Here is a 17086-nt window from a genome sequence, read left to right as displayed (position 1 = left end):
TCATCCAGGTGGGGCTGCACACTGGTGGTGGTGGAGGGGATCCCCATTACCTGTAAAGCGTTTTGAGTGGAGTGTCTAGAAAAGCGCTATATAAGTGTAAGCAATTATTATAATTATTATTATTATTCGTTCAAGACAAGTCTTGCGTCCAAAGCCACCTTTAAAGGCGCTATATAAAATAAAGATTATTATTATGATTATTACGTCTTACGGTCACGGTTGACTCTGCCCTGCCTTGACACTCCACAGCTCTGACCACCTGGGTCCCCAACATGGACTCCAACATAATCTGACCACTGTCAACCTTTTCCCCCACTCCACTGCCCCTGACACCCCTGAAAGATCCCCCTGCAAGAGCTCTCTGGCGCCACCCTGCTGTTCGGTTATATGATGACCCTGTTCTAGTGAAAGGTCAAAGGTTACCACAGAGCGACAGTGGCAGACTCGGGGGCAGCGATTTTGAGAAAAAAAAGCAAAGAGACAGAAAGCAAAGGGTCGAATTTCTTTTTATTTCAGGTGATTGTTGAACACAATTACAACAGGCTTGCAACATTGCTTTAGCTGAGCCTGGGACGGACACAAAGTTTCAGATCCCAGAATAATCACATCACTCCTCTGATAACTGTCCTGGGACTTATAATAGCAACAACAACAAATCTAAACCGTGATAAGGAAAGACAAAGAGGAAACATAAAATGATTCTGGATATTTTCAATAATTGTGATAGATTGTGAGTGAAAAATGTCAAAACAGCAATGAAAGCAACAGGTAACAGCAAAATTAATGGATTTGTGGGAAAAGTGCACTGCTTGTCCATTGTGTTACATTTCCAGGGTAAAGTGGACTCAGCAATATACCATACTGTGTGTTATGCATTGCCAAAATATTTCAACATGTCTCATAACAAGACTAACAGTGAACCTAAGACCTAGAGCAGGGTGCATATTAGATTGTCCACTGGCTACACGTTATTAACCCTGTCCCTTGAAAAAAACCTTGAAACCTTGAAAAAAAAGAAAAAAACCTCTTAGTCAAAAGATGGTGAGGATTCACTTCGCCGTGCTGCTGTGCAAGATCTCTGTTTTTATTCAAACTAAGAGCTGAATAAGCAGCAAAATTAGTCAGGGGCAGAGTGAGGGGAATGCAAGTTATTTTAACATGGCACCACTAATTGACTCACCACTTCCTGTGCCAGTGAACGAATGCCTGCTACCACCTGCTGCGGTTGTAATTTGCATCTGGTGCTCGGCAAGTCGAAGCTGTGATGCAGACGGTGGTCCACACGAGCAGAGCTACCTACCCCTGAGAAATCAACTGTCAAGAGGCGGACTGCCCGGCACTTGGAGGTAACAAATCCAGTTCCACGAACAGAGTGGGGAAGCACAGTATCACGTCATTTAGCACAGCTGCGTCACAGCTCCAGGGACCCAGATACCTGTCTGTGTGGAGTCTGAATGAGGTGAGACATCATCCTTCCACCTATTTCCGAATCGCTTTACCCAGAACAGGCTCGCATGGGAGCCAGAGCCTATCCCAGCAAGCAGCGGGTGCAAGGCAGGGTACACCCTGGATGGGACGCCAATCCACTGCAGGGCAAACACACTCAAACGAGCCCAAACTCACATTAGGGCCAATTTGCTCTAGAAGCCAATTAACCTACCCGCATGTCTTTGAACTGTGGGAGGAAACCTGAGCAGCCTGAGGAATCCTATGTGAACATGGGGAGAACATGCAAACTCCACACAGACAGTACCCCAAGGAATTGAACCCAGGGCCCCAGTGCGGCGAGGCAGCAATGCTGATCACTGCACCACACACGACACATCATGTTCATAGTGTCTGGTAAAAAGCATCTCAGCAGGTCGGGCTCAGCAATCTCTCATTGCTCCACAGTCTTGACTTTGAGGGAACCTCCAGTCTCCAGCGGCGCAGGGAAGGATTTAAGCAGGTTACTCCTCGTGTGTTCCAATCAGCGTTCCAAGCCAACTCCAGATCTCGTCATTATCCAGACATCCTGGATTCACGATTAACAGTCTGCTTCAGTGCGATGATAAGTTCCGGTTCCAGGATGTGTTCTGACTAAGTGTTTGCACAACAGAAAGTCGGCGGACGTCCTCAGGAGTTGTCATTTTAAAAGCAAACATAAAACTGACTGACTTGCTGTACAGAAGCAAAATTGCCTACCTGTGGATTCATTCTTTTTTTTTTGAGTCTCCTGCACTTTGTAAATCCACTGCAAACGCACTACAAGTCTAGTGACACGGTGTCACTAAAGCTAAGGGGGACTATGACCTTTTGATTAAACAAACAATGCTGCACCATGGAGTTCTCAGAGTAATTTTACAAACTTAATTCTAAAAAGATGAGAAAAATAGTCATTAAAAGGCCAGACATCCATCCATCTACTAACCACTTCATCCATTTCTGTGTTGGGGGGGGAGCTGGAGTCTATCCCAGCAAACTACAGGCACAAGGCAGGGTACACCCTGGACGGGACGCCAGTCCATCACAGAGCAGACGGACACACACACTCACAGCACGGCCAGTTTTCCCAGAAGACAATTAACCCACCAGCATGTCTCTGGATTATGGGACGAAGCCCAACCAAACAAGGAGAGTACATGCAAACTCCACACAGACAGCACCCCAGGTTGAACCCAGGGCCCCAGCACAGCAAGACAGCAATGCTGACCACTGTGTCACCATGCCGCCCCAGAAGGCCAAACATTTCGCAAAATAAAACAAGAAAGCTTTTCTTTGGCAATCCTGAAGTTGTGTGTTAAGGCAGGGGACTGACCGATCATCTAGAAGTTTCCATCGCAGGGCTTGGACCCAAGTCAATTGCTTAGTTGACCATAAAATCGAACACCAAGAGAATTAAGGATGGACTGAATGAAGGCCTGCCAGGAAATGGAATTCAAAAGGCCAGAGCTGACTGCTCTCATTGGGAAGGACCGGCTGCTGACATACTGTACGACCTTGATAAGACAATCTTCCCTTTGACAAAACAAACAGGAGTCTAGAAGAGGACTGCCTCGTGCGTAGGAGTAAAATACGAAAGAAACGACAGAGTAAGACAGAAGAGCAGTTGAAATCACCTGCTGTTGACATTGCTCCAGGAAGGAGCTTGATGACCCCCTTAGGTGAGTACTCCCCTGTCACTGGGACGGGCGGTGGCTGTTTCCCAGTTGTCAAAAACAGATGCCTGGACTCATCGCGCCCGTTAGTTTCATCTCGGAGCCGCGTCGGGATGTTCTGTCCCCTGACTGGCCAGGGCGGCGCGGTGAGGGGGCAGGGTGTCGCGTGCTAACCCCTCCCCCCCGCCCCCAGCGCCGTCCCTCACAGGTTCCTGCAGCAGGTCTTGCTCCCCTCTTCCCTCTCTGCGCCCACGGCGTTGGGGTTGGACAGGGACACGGCGCTGATGGAGCCACGGGTCACCTCTTTGCTCGCCACCTTCCTGTGGATCTCTGGAGAACACAGACACAAGCGCGACCTTTGAACCCCGGGGCCCAGAGAGCCAGAGATATAACAGACAAGAGACTGGGCGCCTGTCGGAAAGAACAAACTCAAAAATATTCCTGCAGCCAAACTGCCCTAAGGCGACACTTTCTAGCTTCAGATGTGCAAAACAAATTAATCTTTAGGGCTCTTAACCGTACCGGAAAACTATTAACACAAACTGTTGTTTTTATGATCAACCATAATTACACACTTTGTTGATGACTGAACTCAACAAGACTCAAAACCACAGAAAGAAAATGATGTTCAACTTTCATATCATGAGTTTTGTACTGAAGCTGATTAGCGCCAAGGAGAAATAAAGCTTCTGTACCTCTCCTCAGTCTGTTAGGATTTTTTGTTCTTCATTTTTCTTATTTTTTTTAAATAACAGTAGTTATAATAATCAGCCGCAAATGAGCCCAGAGATAAACCTTTCTTGCCCTCCCCACCCCTGTCCCTCTTCACAGGCAGTTAAATGATCATCGATAACTTATAAAAGAATATAAACTCATCCAAGATTCTGACATAATATGGATTGTCTCACAGCTTCTATGTCTCCAAGGTTGAAATAATTGAAAAGGGGGATTCCAGATGAAATAATAAGGACATATTTCCTTTTGTACACGTTTTTCCAATTTAAAATGGTCCCCCATAATAGAAAGCCATTGCACAATCGATAGATTATTTTTAGCTAATGTTCCCTTAGCTAGTGCCCAAGACAGAAGTCACGGAGAGGAGCCCTGGGTGGTTGGGATGTCAGGTCTGTTGATTAGGACTCGGGATCGGCTTTGGGGAGGTGACCCCTCATGTGATCAATGACTACCATTGAAGCAGCCATCTCACCCTGCAGCTCCCAGCTGGCAGCCCCACTGGAGCTCAGCAGGTGTGAGCCTGGCCAGTACCTGGAGGGGAGAGTCCTGGGAAAAACTAAGGTTGCTGCTGGAAGAGGTGTTAGTGGGGCCAGCAGGGGGCGCTCACCCTGCGGTCCATGTGGGTCCTAATGCCCCAGTATAGTGACGGGGACACTATACTGCAAAACAGGTGCTGTCCTTTGGATGAGACGTCAAACCGAGGTCTTGTTTCTCTGTGATCATTAAAAATCCCAGGGTGTTTCTTGAAAAGAGTAGGGGTGTAACCCTGGTGTACTGGCCATATTTCCCATTGGCCCTTACCAATCATGGCCTCCTAGTAATCCCCTTTGAGTGGAGTGTCCGGAAAAGTGCTATATAAGTGTAAACAATTATTATTAATTATTATTACCTGCCAGCACGTTGTTGAAGGCCGTCTCAACGTTGGTGGACTCCAGGGCCGACGTCTCCATGAACAGCAGTCCCCGCTTTTCTGAGGAGGGGAAGGCAGAGACCGGGTTGTCATGAGCGTGTGCGTCCACACACACCCAGCCAGGCACCCCGACACCGCCTGGCACGCACGCTGCTGCTGGCCTGTCTGAGCAGGACCTGTGCACTCAAGAAGACTGAAAACTAGTTCTCTAGTGTATCTCTGGGTTTTCATTCCAGCTTGACCCTTCACTCCCCTACATCAGCTCAGTTATTGACTCAACTGGACCAACTCTCTCAGTTCATCGGGTTCTGGTGTCTGAAGGTCTGAACCAGCAGGCAGATCAGTTATGGGCACCCGCGAACACGGGTGACTGAAGACCCAGTTGAAAAACTAGAAGACAAAGCAGGCGCTCAGACCCAGGTCTGTAAAGACACGGAGAAAATCTGCAGACACACTGGCCATCCAGCACCAGGACTGGACACCCCTGACTTCAGAGAGGAAATCCAGTTTTAATTTGACGGATTTGACCACAGGTTCTCCGGAATTTCCCAGACTTCCCTGGCTCTGTCACTGACTAACAGTGAGCAAGTTCCTGAATCTCCTTCTCCTTCTTCCTTCAAAACAGACAGCGACCCAACTTACTTCATTAAAATGACTCCGAAGCTTTATATGTTGATCTCCTAATTTACTGCCTGGTTTGTCTATGTTTTGGCTAAATGGCTAATTAGTGTTCTGGTGTTTCTAAGACCAATGGGAAAGGAAGACAGAAGACACCACACTGGGATTCAACAGCATGGAGTTATGGAAGTCAGATTCCACTGAGTCCAAAGTCATTCCAAGGTCTCTTTTCCCATTTTCCTTGCACTCTTGATGTGATGCAGCCAAGCATGTGATCGTGAGCGCACAGAATTCCTCACCATGTTCTCAGTCCTTTTAGAGTGCAGGTTGAGCACGTTCTCTGCAGCTGTGTAAATATCGGAGCGCTCAGTCAGGAACTGGGAGAGGTGGAGCCTCCCGAGTGGCTCAGGCAGTGACCTGCTCAAGCGCAGGCTGAGATCTGTTAGCATGGGCGTGAGCCTGGGTCATGTCACTAGCTGACTGCGACTGGACAGCGCACAGTGGGCTGAGTGCTGTCAAGGGTAAAGTGGGATTATTCAGCCAGAGGGTTCTCAGCCCTGGGCAAACACAACGACGCCCTGTGGCCTTCTGAGCCCCTGCAGACCTTGCAGTGCTGTGAGAGAGGGGGGCTCTGAGTCTGTGCTAGCCTCTGGTAGCTGTGTTAAGAGACGAGGAGCTCGAAGGCGGGCAGGTGCAGAAGTCGGCACTTCCTCTTTCTCTCCCGTGTACGCTCACAGGCTTCGTATCTCTGAGCCGCAATGTGAAAATCACACAATCGGCTGTTCCCCAAACTGGCCAGCAATTACAAATAAAACAGAAGACTTGTGCTGGGTGAGATGGAGAAGTGTCGGGTGCAAGCAGGACAGGTCGGAAACACAATTCCCGTCCTTGGGCTGTTGGTACCTGCAAAGTCCCTGGCCTCCTCAGTCGGCACTGCCCGCAGGGACGACAGGTCGGTCTTGTTGCCCACCAGCATGACCACGATGTGGGGGTCGGCGTGGTCATACAGCTCCTTCAGCCAGCGCTCCACAGACTCATAAGTGAGGTGTTTGGAGATGTCGTACACCAGCAGGGCGCCCACAGCCCCCCGGTAGTACCTGCAGGGGGGGGGACAGAGATGGAGTAATGAATTCGTGGAAGAACCTGCCGGTAATGGGCAGCGGGCATCTGGATCAAGCAGCCCAGCTACACTGGAGAAGCAGGTTCCCTGGCAACGATCAAGACACAACTTTGCGCTAAGGATCTGGAGCTGGAAGGTTGCCGGTTCGAATCCCGCGGCCGGCAGAGGAATCCTACTCTGTTGGGCCCCTGAGCAAGGCCCTGAACCCCAACTGCTCCAGGGGCGCCATATAAATGTCTGACCCTGCGCTCTGACCCCCAGCTTCTCTCCCTGTCTGTGTGTCTCATGGAGAGCAAGCTGGGGTATGCAAAAAGACTGCAAGAAATTGTATATAGCCAATAAAGTGATCTTGCCTTATCATAGAATAGACTGCAGGATTTGAACCAGCAACCTTCCAGCCACAGGCGGAGATCCTGAGCCCCAGAGCCACCGCTCCGCCTTTAGCCTGAAAGATCTAATTCCTGTATTGAAAGAAACATCAGGACCACTGCTGTTTCAACTCAATATAACAAACAGACTAGACTATATTGTCTAGTCTTAGCCTGATTGCCACAGTTTGTTGTTTTGCTCCTTATTAATGCTTTGTCTTTGCATGGGGGCCAGTCCTGGTTCTGGGGAGCCCCGACGCTGTGTATTTTGTGGGTGGCCCTCTGCACTCACGCGGAGGTGATGGCGCGGTATCTCTCCAGGCCCGCGGTGTCCCAGATCTGCGCCTTGATGGTGAGCCTGTTGATCTGCACGGTGCGGGTGCTGAACTCCACGCCGATGGTGGTGCGGCTGTCGTGGTTGAACTCGTTCTTGGTGAAGCGCGACAGCAGGTTGCTCTTGCCCACCCCCGACTCTCCGATCAGCACCACTGCGCACAGGAGAGGGAGAGAGATGGCCCACATTCACAACTGGTCGTTATTGGTCACACATCCAGCAGCTGTATCACCCTGCAGCTCCCAGGTGGTAGCCCCACCCCGAGGTCTGTGTGGGTCCTAATGCCCCACTATAGTGACGGGGACACTGTACTGTAGGCGCCGTCCTTCTGAGGTCCTGACTCTCTGTGGTCATTAACAATCTCAGGGTGTTTCTCGAAAAGAGTAGGGGTGTAACCCCAGTGTCCTGGCCAAATTTCCCCCATCATGGCCTCCTAATAACCCCCCTCTCTGAACTGGCTCCATCACTCTGCTCTCCTCCCCACTGAGAGCTGGTGTGTGGGGAGCGGACTGGCGCATCATCCAGGTGGGGCTGCACACTGGTGGGGGTGGAGGGGATCCCCATGACCTGTAAAGTGCTTTAAGTGGTGTGTATATAATTTGTAAGTAGTTATAATAATAATAATAATAATAATAATAATAATAATAATAATAATATGAGTGCTGGGGTCACTTGTCAACTTTGTATTATACTCAGAGAATCGTCATCACCATAATAACCAAACCATTTTTATTTGAATTACACCAGTATGATAGTGTGAAGGCCCAGTAATTCTGTACCAGCAGGTTTTATTTTCAGAGCTAGGACAGCCTGTTATCCATACTCATGGCTCTTACTGATATTCTGTTCCCTCCCTCCGCCACTGTGGGTGTTTTAATATCCACTGCCCAAAATCCACAAAGTCAGCACAGTAACCTGCAGCCCAGAGAAAGACTGGAAGATTCTCTTCTGCTTAGGCTTGTGAACTGCCCTCCTAGTGCTTTTCAGTGCACTTAACAACTCAACTATAAAAGTTAATTGTTTAATTGCTGCCTAATTAGCTGCTCTTTAAAAATCATTATGTAACAAGGCCCTATACTCCTGCTCCATGTTAACATAATTCCCTAGGGAAACGGGACGGTGTGTGGAAGTTTCCCACAGAGAGGCTCAACCCTCATGAAATTCCCAGACCACGCAGCTCAGAGCTGGGAAGCTCCTGGGACGTAGTGATCATATCCTGGCAGAGCCACAGCTGTCCACAGCTGCACAAGGCCATAGGACAGAATCCCACACCCACAGCTCTGCACCTGCGTTTCACACTCTAGACATACAGGCGGAAATCAACAAGAGACCGGTCTTAAAAAGATTGCTCAATGACGGAGAATATCAGATTGATAAGGACATCACATTGATCAGACTTCCACATAAGAAAACTGAAAACAGAAACTCTAAAGCACCATATGTGCAAGAGCTTTATCAATAACGATAATGAAGAAGAACATAGGGTTGAGTTTGTCACTGCCTTTGAGGATTTAGTATTCTTGAATCTGGCTTCCTCTCAGTCTTTTCTAGATCAGAGCAAAGAAGATGAAATTCCTGGAATCTGGGAGGGAAGAAACTTTTGTTGAGCCCAGGAATGTACCGTGTCAATCTTCCAGATCATTTCCGTGAATGGTTTTTTAACATGACCAAAATTATAATCGACATATACCATCAATCCAATTTCCAGCCCCTTTATCCCTTTACAGGATCGTGGGGGAGCCGGTGCCTATCCCAGCAAGCAACAGGCTCAAGGTGGGGGTGCACCCTGGACAGAACTCTAGTTTATCTCAGCCCAGGCACACAGAGATACAAACACACACACACTCACACCAGGACCAATTTTCCCAGACACCAATTAACCTACCAGTACGTTTTTGGGCTGTGGGAGGAAACTGGAGCCCCCACAGGAAACCCACACGAATGCAGGGAGAACATGCAAACTCCACACAGACAGCAACCCAGGTCTGGAATTGAACCCATTGTCCCAGTGCTGTGAGGCAGCAATGCTGCCCACTGTGCCATTGCCCCTCAATGTATAACAGTTTTAACAAACAACACTTCATTTAAATTCTTGACTGAACTTTAACTACAAATCCCATCATTCTTTGCTGCCCTGGTTACAGATTTGGCTGTTAGGTTTTTCAGGTAGGAAGTGAACAATAGTATAGTTTGAGCTGTGAATGTTCTGGAGACTATCACTGCAGGAGTGTCTGCTTTGTTTTCAGTTGCACCCCAGATCCACCCAGTTCTCAGAGCCTACACACAGTCTTGACAAAGTTGCAACATTCCAAGACACTCCCAGCACAGAATTTCCTACTGTCTCCAACTCCCACTGTGGGCGAGCTAATCAGCAGAGGCGTGAACAGAATGAAACTTATTGTAGCAACTGCTTTCGGAAACCTGGTCAATTTCGTAAGAACAATCCCAAATATCTGCCTTAACAGAAGTCACAACGAGCAGATTGGACCCAAGGAGTTACCAGACTGGTTTGAACTCAAGCAGGTGGCATTTTGGAGTGACAAACGGAGGTGCATCTTTATCCAAACAGTGCTGGGTGTCTTAAAAAAGCCGCCCAGTTTATGTTGTTCAAGCTGATTTTTCCCGAATCAATCACCTACTGGCAGGAAAGCGAGATGACTTCAGCTGAATTGCCCCTCACTTGCAACCTTCTGGATACCCCAATACTGTACTTACCCTTCCAGCAGGCTTGGGTAATGCTGGATGACTGCATCTCAATTAATTAACAGGTAGTCAAAAGAGATGCTGAATGAGTAATAGATAAAGAGATTTTTTTTACCCAATGTTCTTAAATAATTTACATGCAGCTACACACAAATCAGCAGAAAACAGGATCACTTCCAAAACACAAAATCTGGTCTTGTCGTTCCCACACCGCAACCAAATTTCCAACTTTAGGGCATGTTTGGAAACAGGAATTGCAGGACTTTTCCTTGGACTGTGGGGCTGGTGGACACAGACAGCCATGTCGTATAAAAATGGGATTTTAGTGTTCCTGACCAACGCTTCCCTGAGGACAAATCCCGGTAATTCAACACTGTATCCGAGGACGGAAAGAGAGCTTTGAGCACGCGTGCTGGGCGATGCAAAGTATATTGAAATTGCATCTTATCTAAACAGCAAGAGCACTCAGCTGGTATGTGGATGCAGTTCTCCTACATTAAGGAAAAATAATACCCATCTTTCCACACAGATGCCTATTGAAAAAACACGTTGTGCCCATTCTCCGTGCCAGTTCTGGGAGCAGGTATCCGAACAGAAATAAAGAGTCTGTCTGTCGGGGGGGCAGCGTGTTAGTTTAGCAGCATGTGTAATTGTCAGGCATTCAGTATCACCACATGTAAATAATCATAATAATATGTTAAAAATAAACAATTAGATACATTGCCTCTAAAATGGCTTTATCAAGCAGTTTACAGTAAGAAACAATGAGCACACAATGAGAGGAGAAGCAGAATTGCACAGTTACAGTGAGAATTTGGAATACAGTAGGAAAGCAAAGGGGCAGCAGACACAGCCAGTTAAATAAAAGCCCTTCTGGAGAAGAAGGTTTTGAGTCTGGATTTGAAGGAGCTCAGGGAAGGTGACTCTGATATCCTTGGGGATAGAGTTGCAGAGCTTTGGAGCAGGAGAACAGGAGAAGGCCCTGTCACCCACAGAGTGTAGGCAGGCTTGGGTGACAGATAGGAGACCAGAGATAGAAGAGAGAAGGTTGTGAGGTGGGGAGTAGGGTGATAGTGACTCAGACAGGTACTGAGGTGCCAAGCCATGCAGAGCCTTGTAGGTGAGAATTTTGAAGTTGACACGAAACCTGACAGGAAGCCAGTGCAAGGACTCCAGGATAGGAGTAATGCGATCACTTGAACACGACCTGGTCAGGATTCTGGCTGCCGAATCCTGGGCATACTGGTGTTTGTTCAATGTGGATTTAGACACCCCAGCGAGCAGGCCATTACAAAATGGAATTAAGTATGGAATGGTGATTCAATTCAGATTTGAGCATTTTGCCTTTTTGTTGACCTTAATACCTGCACACCTCCCTGTGTGATGCACTGTATGGAGTACCCTTGTTAAGTACCCCTAAAGAGTCTGAATAATGCCTCCTGGGGGCCAGAGATCTCTTTCCCAGCCCCTCCTGGGTGAGGGGAGTCACTCTCTCTATGTTCTGTTTCCTGCTATGTGGACTTCAGGGTTCAGGTATGAGCCTCTCACATCATTGTACAATTTTAAAACAGCGTTCCTTGATTTCTTGCTCTTTACATTTTAAACTTAATGCTCTTTTTTCCTTTTTTATTGCTTCCTCACATTGCCTATAAAATGTCATTTTATAACATGTGTCAACATAACCTCTTTCATGAGCAGCTTCTTCAAGCTCAGTGTCGTCCACAGTAGTAGTTTGTAGTTTGGCTCCTGGGCTACTTGTTTTGTGTAGAATAATACATTGCAGGCGGTGGACTATTATTTATTTGTAATGTGACATCCTGCAGTTTTGGGCTGGGCTGCTGTTGGTCAATAGAAAGACACCTCACCCTGCTTATCCGTTTTTTCTAATCCGCAGACCTTTCCCAATAACAGGCAGGCCCACACTAGCAGTCTCACGTCTGATCGGCCGTGCCTGTTGAACAGATCAAGCACAGCACAGTTGCAAGGTGTGGCTGTGAGACGCCCATTGCATAGCAGAGCAAGCCCTGAGCACCAGGGACTGGGTACAGTGGCTGTTAAAAGATCCAGTATCTGGAGCTGCTGCACGAGCCCTGTGTACAGACTGCTCCTATCACATATTTTAATGACCAAGAGCGTAGATTTGTCCAAATGGCAGTGCAAGTGGATCTGCTGCATCCATGCTAGAGATCACAAAGTCACATTCTACGATGGGACTTAGTCCATTCAGCGAATATACAGTAGCCTCCAAATTGACAGACTTGTGTTTTCGTTTACAGTACATTATTTTAAATTGTAGCCCCGAGTCCAGACTTCTGGAAAATAATCAAATCAATTTCAATTCTCATCAGTAAGAAAACGAAAGAAATATTATTCTTAGGAGCTTATGAGGCCTTTAATTATGGCTTTTCTAGGCTGGTTTGTGATGAATTGGTGCTCTGGGTTGATTTTGTCAGTACGGTACACTATGTTCAGTTAAGGTCCTCTCGAAATCTGCTCAGCTGCTCATTTATTTTAACTTTTTTATTTATTTTAACTATTTTAACTTAATCTTTATGGGGGGGAGGGTTAAAAGTCAGGTGGACTTATGAAGAGGCAGATCTGCACAACAAATGTTCGTTTGCACCGTGCCTACAGGGTGCGAATACAACCAGTTTGTACCACAGGGGTGAGAAGCACAGTACTCACTTACTCCTAACAGGAATTGTACAATGGAATTCAGATTGCAGCTTGCTTTAGGCCTAAATGAAAGCTCCCAGTTTCCAGAGCTCCCAGACAGGTTTATTTTTAACCCAGAGTGAAAAAACAGGCTGAAGGAATTTTTATGACCTGCCTGGATGTGTTATGCTTCAGGTAATGGTCCACCGACTGCGATTGTGAGCTTGCTACGGTTTTATAAGGTGACCTGAAGTGATAGATTCCCTTGGGTACGTGACAGGTTTCTCTTTGTGAATCTAACAGAGATCCCTGAGTTTGGTTCAGGTTTCTCACAATTGGCTGTCTCTGGTCTTTTCAGATTCTCAATTTTTGTTTCACATACAAGAGGAAGAGATATGGATCTTGTCCCTTTAACAATTAAAAACAGGCCCCAGTGTGGCATCTCCTGAACCAGGCGTCAAACAGAGCCCAGTGGTAGAGACTATGACCTCAGCATGCAGAAGAGGAAGTGATGTCACAGAGGAGAAGAGAAGTAGACTAGGCTCTGAGGGGTAAGGGCTGCTACAGAACAATGGCTGGCTTTCATGAACAAGGGCTGGACGCACAGGAGGAACTGAATCTAAACTCCAGGAAATCAAAGCTCAGCAAAGAGGGCTCTGTGACCGTCACCTGTTTCAATTAAAGGAAATGGTAGCTAGAAATATCTTAAGCAACGTATTAGAACAAGGTCTTAAACATGAGCCCAGTATCAGCTTTTTTAGGTGACGTTATGGAAAAGAATGGAAGCGTCTGAGTTTGACAAATGGCAGCTACTAAAATATGGATAAATGGAACCACCAGGATCTTCCAGCTGCCTCTCAATGGATTCATGAATGAAACACTTTAGGACTTTTAGATTGAAAAAGCTCCAGACTAAGAGGCAGTCCCCATCTATCTGAATACCTGGTGGAACAGTATGAATTCTCATGAAAACATTCTCCTTAAATCACTGCGTGAAATCATATCGCATGTTGTCTTTTGTTTGAGATTAGGGTCATGTTATTTACCTTTCCTGTATTTCTGTTTTATTTTGTTTATTCTACCCTCTTGATAGAACATCTACACTAACCAGGGGCACCAGCGGAAATGAAGTGGAAGCACATTTATCACTGAGAACAGGCGGCACTTCTCTACACAAAGCTCAGTGGGGGTGTGGAACTCACTGCCCAGTTGTTTCGTAGAGACTGATACCCTGGCTTCCTTCAGAAATGGCGGTGTGGGATCCTCAGATCAATTGGCTATTGAAAAAATAAATGAGCTAAATGAACCAAGTTACCTGCTCTCAATTATAACCATTCTCACCGCCGTATTTGCAATGATCACGATGAAGTACGCACAGGCACTGCTGGCTCTGTGGGGTTCGAAACAAACTTTAGGAAAAGAGAGTGAAAACCTCAGACAGCCGGGAAAGAACATTGTGAGGAGGGATGAAACGCACAGAAACACGAGGCCAGCTTTAGCCATGTCTGTGCATTTCAAAAAGCTGTCTGGGCAATGGCAGCCTTCCACCCTCATTCCAGAACGAGGAATATCGTCCCCCATGCCCCAAAAGTCTTTCGACTGGCGGTTTAGCAGACAAGCAATATTAAAATTTCATTTCGCTGCTTCTTCAAGGAGTCAAGAGTATGGACTTCAGGCCCTGGCTGGGAGGCTTGATCCAGACAACCACACCTCTTGGTATAAAAAACGAATTTCCTTACCGGAAACGGGAGCACCCGGAGAAATCCCATGCGAATGCGGGAACAACACGCAAACTCCATACAGACAGCATCCCAGGAAATGAACCCAGGGCCCCAGAGCTGTGAAGCAGCAGCAATGCTGCCCACTAACTTTAATATGCAGGGCTGGGCTCAGATTTGTCAGCCATTGGGCAGAGTGATGCACTGTGTTAGGTGAATCACAAACAGGAGAGCTCCAGAGACTTCCACTCTCCCTCAGCACAGCAAGGATTTGGTGACAATAATATCACATGAGACTTCACGCTGTAAACTTTCCTGCAGTTTCTAATCTGTTTCTTCAGTCAAATACTAGTATGAAGGCATATTTAAAAAAAACTGTTTTTTTTTCCCTAATGGTATTTGGAATGCTCTGAGATGCACAACACAGGATGCATAAGCAGTGAACTTCGCTGTACAGCAAAAAAAATATCAATTTTAAAACCAGTTAAAAAAAGAGATACTTTACATATTGATCTACGGGACCCTGCATGGTCCATGTGGATTTTAGCTCCACTGCTGCACAGTATCATTGTATGTTATTGACAAAGTGACCATATTTCATTGTGAGATAAACTGGTTGATTGTTACCACTAGTAACAGCCTTTCTCTCTCCACATTCGACTGTGTTTTAAAGCCCTCACACATAGCAAATATATCACACTTGTTTCTTCTCCTCACAATCCCTCTACAGCCATGACCTAACAACCTCGTACACATGGTGACCTAGATCAGCCTTTGCATGACAAGGCCAACAAGGAGTCTGACCCACATCTTTCCTTATAAATAATATACACTTATATAGCGCTTTTCTGGACACTCCACTCAAAGCGCTGTACAGGTAATGGGGATCCCCTCCACCACCACCAGTGTGCAGCCCCACCTGGATGATGCGCCAGTCCGCTCACTCAGTGGGGAGGAGAGCAGAGTGATGAAGCCAGTTCAGAGATGGGAGTTATGACTGGTAAAGGCCAGGGGGAAATTTGGCCAGGACACCAGGGTGACACCTCTAGTCTGAACCGTACAGCAGGGGCACATGCTACATTGAATAAGACTCAGGAGCCCTAACAGTAGTTTGGATCGAGATGTGATTGGTTCAAGTGAACAAGATGCAGCTCGATCTAGGCCACACGCTCTTCGTGGCCAACAAACGGAGAGTGTGCGTGTCAGATCAAAGGGAGCTCAAGCTTTTCCCCTGCTTTCCGAGTCCCTGCGGCTCGTGACTCTGTCCATTTGCAGCTCCCAGACATACCCGCGCCAATCCTTCCGCAAGACCGTGCGTTGCTACAGCAGAAAAACAAAAAAGTTGACTCATCGGCTCTGTAAACATCCCTGGCCCGGGCTGACATGGCAGCAGGTCGATTTCGGGGGAGGGAGTGAAAATGCAGTCAGTCACCGCCCAGACCAACACTGGGAAAATGTTCGCCTTCCCACATGCAGCCTCCACCACTATGGACGCTCTGTACATGGACAGCGCATCTGCCTTGTGCATTGTCGCACCATGACGTGCAGCCGAGTGACTCACGGGGCCCCCCCCGTGCAAAAAGAGACAACTGGCCCCAGCACCAGATCAATGCAGAATCAGCAGGCGCAGGCACGATCTGTATCCGAGACAGATCACTCAAGGAATGTGTAATGGGCTAGAAGTGCAGGGAGCTGCTGCTTGCATTCGAGCCTGATACCCACGCATTGCTTCCTACCTTGTCCGACGGCTCACCAGAGAACTACCGCAGGCCTGAAGCGGGCTGGCTTCTGCCCCCCCCCCCAGGTCCGTGGGGCCCCCATAGCGATACAGCCCCCCCACTGCAGCCCCAAACACCTTACACAGGCGGCTGTTTATTAAGAGCAAGAGGCTTACCTTTAAACACAAAGTTATAGTCTTCGTCTGTCCCCATGCTGGCGGCTCACCTGCTGCCGTCTCGTCGGGCCCGTGAGCGGCCCTGCCGAACGGGTCAGGGAGAAAAGGTGGAAAAGGTACCGTCCTCCAGCACCTCCCCCGCCCCCGATCTCCTGCTCTCCCTTTCCCCTCTGGGAGAGATCCGAGTCCGGAATGCAGTACCCTGCCTGAGCAAGTCCAGGTGGTCGAGATCACCGCGGCCGCCACTCTCTCTCCCTGGGCGCAGGAGTCAGTGCTGTGTTTGCACAAGGACCTGGCGGCTGCGCTCACAGCTGACGGTGGGCGTGTCCGGGAAGCAGGTAGAACAGGTAGAGGCAGCCTGGCCTCCACCCCCCACCCTGGTACTGAATCACCACAGGGCTGACATTGGGAGGACCTCTCGTTTTGTACTTTCTCACTTTCTCCAGCCAACGGACCACCACGAAAGACACTCCCCCCCCGCCTTCCAAAAATGAACCTGCAATCAGTGAAGGAGAGCGGCAGCTTTCTCGGCTCCAGCCCCTCCCTTCCTTTCGCCTCTCTCGGGCTGTAATCATTAACCCGATCAGCCGCTGCGGCTTGGTAATAAGGCAGGCCATCCGGCCCCCCCAGGGAGATCCTGGCGGCTGGGAGTGTGAGCTCGGCCCCGCCCCCTCGCGCTCAACGCCCTGCTGAAGTCTCAGCCGGACAGGTGGGCACCAGCGTCACAGGACGCCGACGGCAGGGGGCTGTTTGTCTACCAGGAATATTCAGGGGAGCTGGTACAGTTTTTCCTACCTTTAACACCTTGATCCAACCTGCTAACATGAAGGCACATGAAACATTCTGATGACAAAATACCTTCAGCACTGTGTTTGCTACCCCTACTTCTCTAAC

At 48.1% G+C, this 17086-nt stretch overlaps 1 protein-coding gene across 1 annotated transcript; it reads right to left on the bottom strand.

Annotated features, from left to right (window-relative positions):
* Positions 1–490: 490 nt before the first annotated feature.
* rab25b (RAB25, member RAS oncogene family b) lies at positions 491–16680 on the bottom strand. The gene is made up of 5 exons (XM_088621628.1): positions 16193–16680; positions 7181–7376; positions 6304–6497; positions 4762–4842; positions 491–3467 (listed from the first exon to the last, which is right to left on the bottom strand). The coding sequence occupies exons 1-5, from the start codon at positions 16227–16229 to the stop codon at positions 3340–3342; spliced, it is 636 nt and encodes a 211-aa protein (XP_088477754.1). The 5' UTR covers positions 16230–16680; the 3' UTR covers positions 491–3339.
* Between the last annotated feature and the right edge of the window lie 406 nt (positions 16681–17086).

This window comes from Lepisosteus platostomus, chromosome 26, assembly GCF_059453375.1.
Source record: "Lepisosteus platostomus isolate fLepPlt1 chromosome 26, fLepPlt1.hap1, whole genome shotgun sequence".
NCBI lineage: Eukaryota > Metazoa > Chordata > Actinopteri > Semionotiformes > Lepisosteidae > Lepisosteus > Lepisosteus platostomus.
The sequence above is the reverse complement of the archived record's forward strand: the minus strand, read 5'-3'. Positions and strand labels throughout refer to the sequence as shown.

Excerpts from the sequence above, each read along its gene's own strand:
- rab25b (XM_088621628.1), bottom strand. The coding sequence starts at position 16,229 with ATGGGGACAGACGAAGACTATAACTTTGTGTTTAAAG. Across the intron at positions 6,498-7,180 it reads TACCGCGCCATCACCTCCGC|GTACTACCGGGGGGCTGTGG; the intron begins GTGAGTGCAGAG and ends CCCCCCCTGCAG. Across the intron at positions 3,468-4,761 it reads CTTCAACAACGTGCTGGCAG|AGATCCACAGGAAGGTGGCG; the intron begins GTAATAATAATT and ends TGTGTTCTCCAG.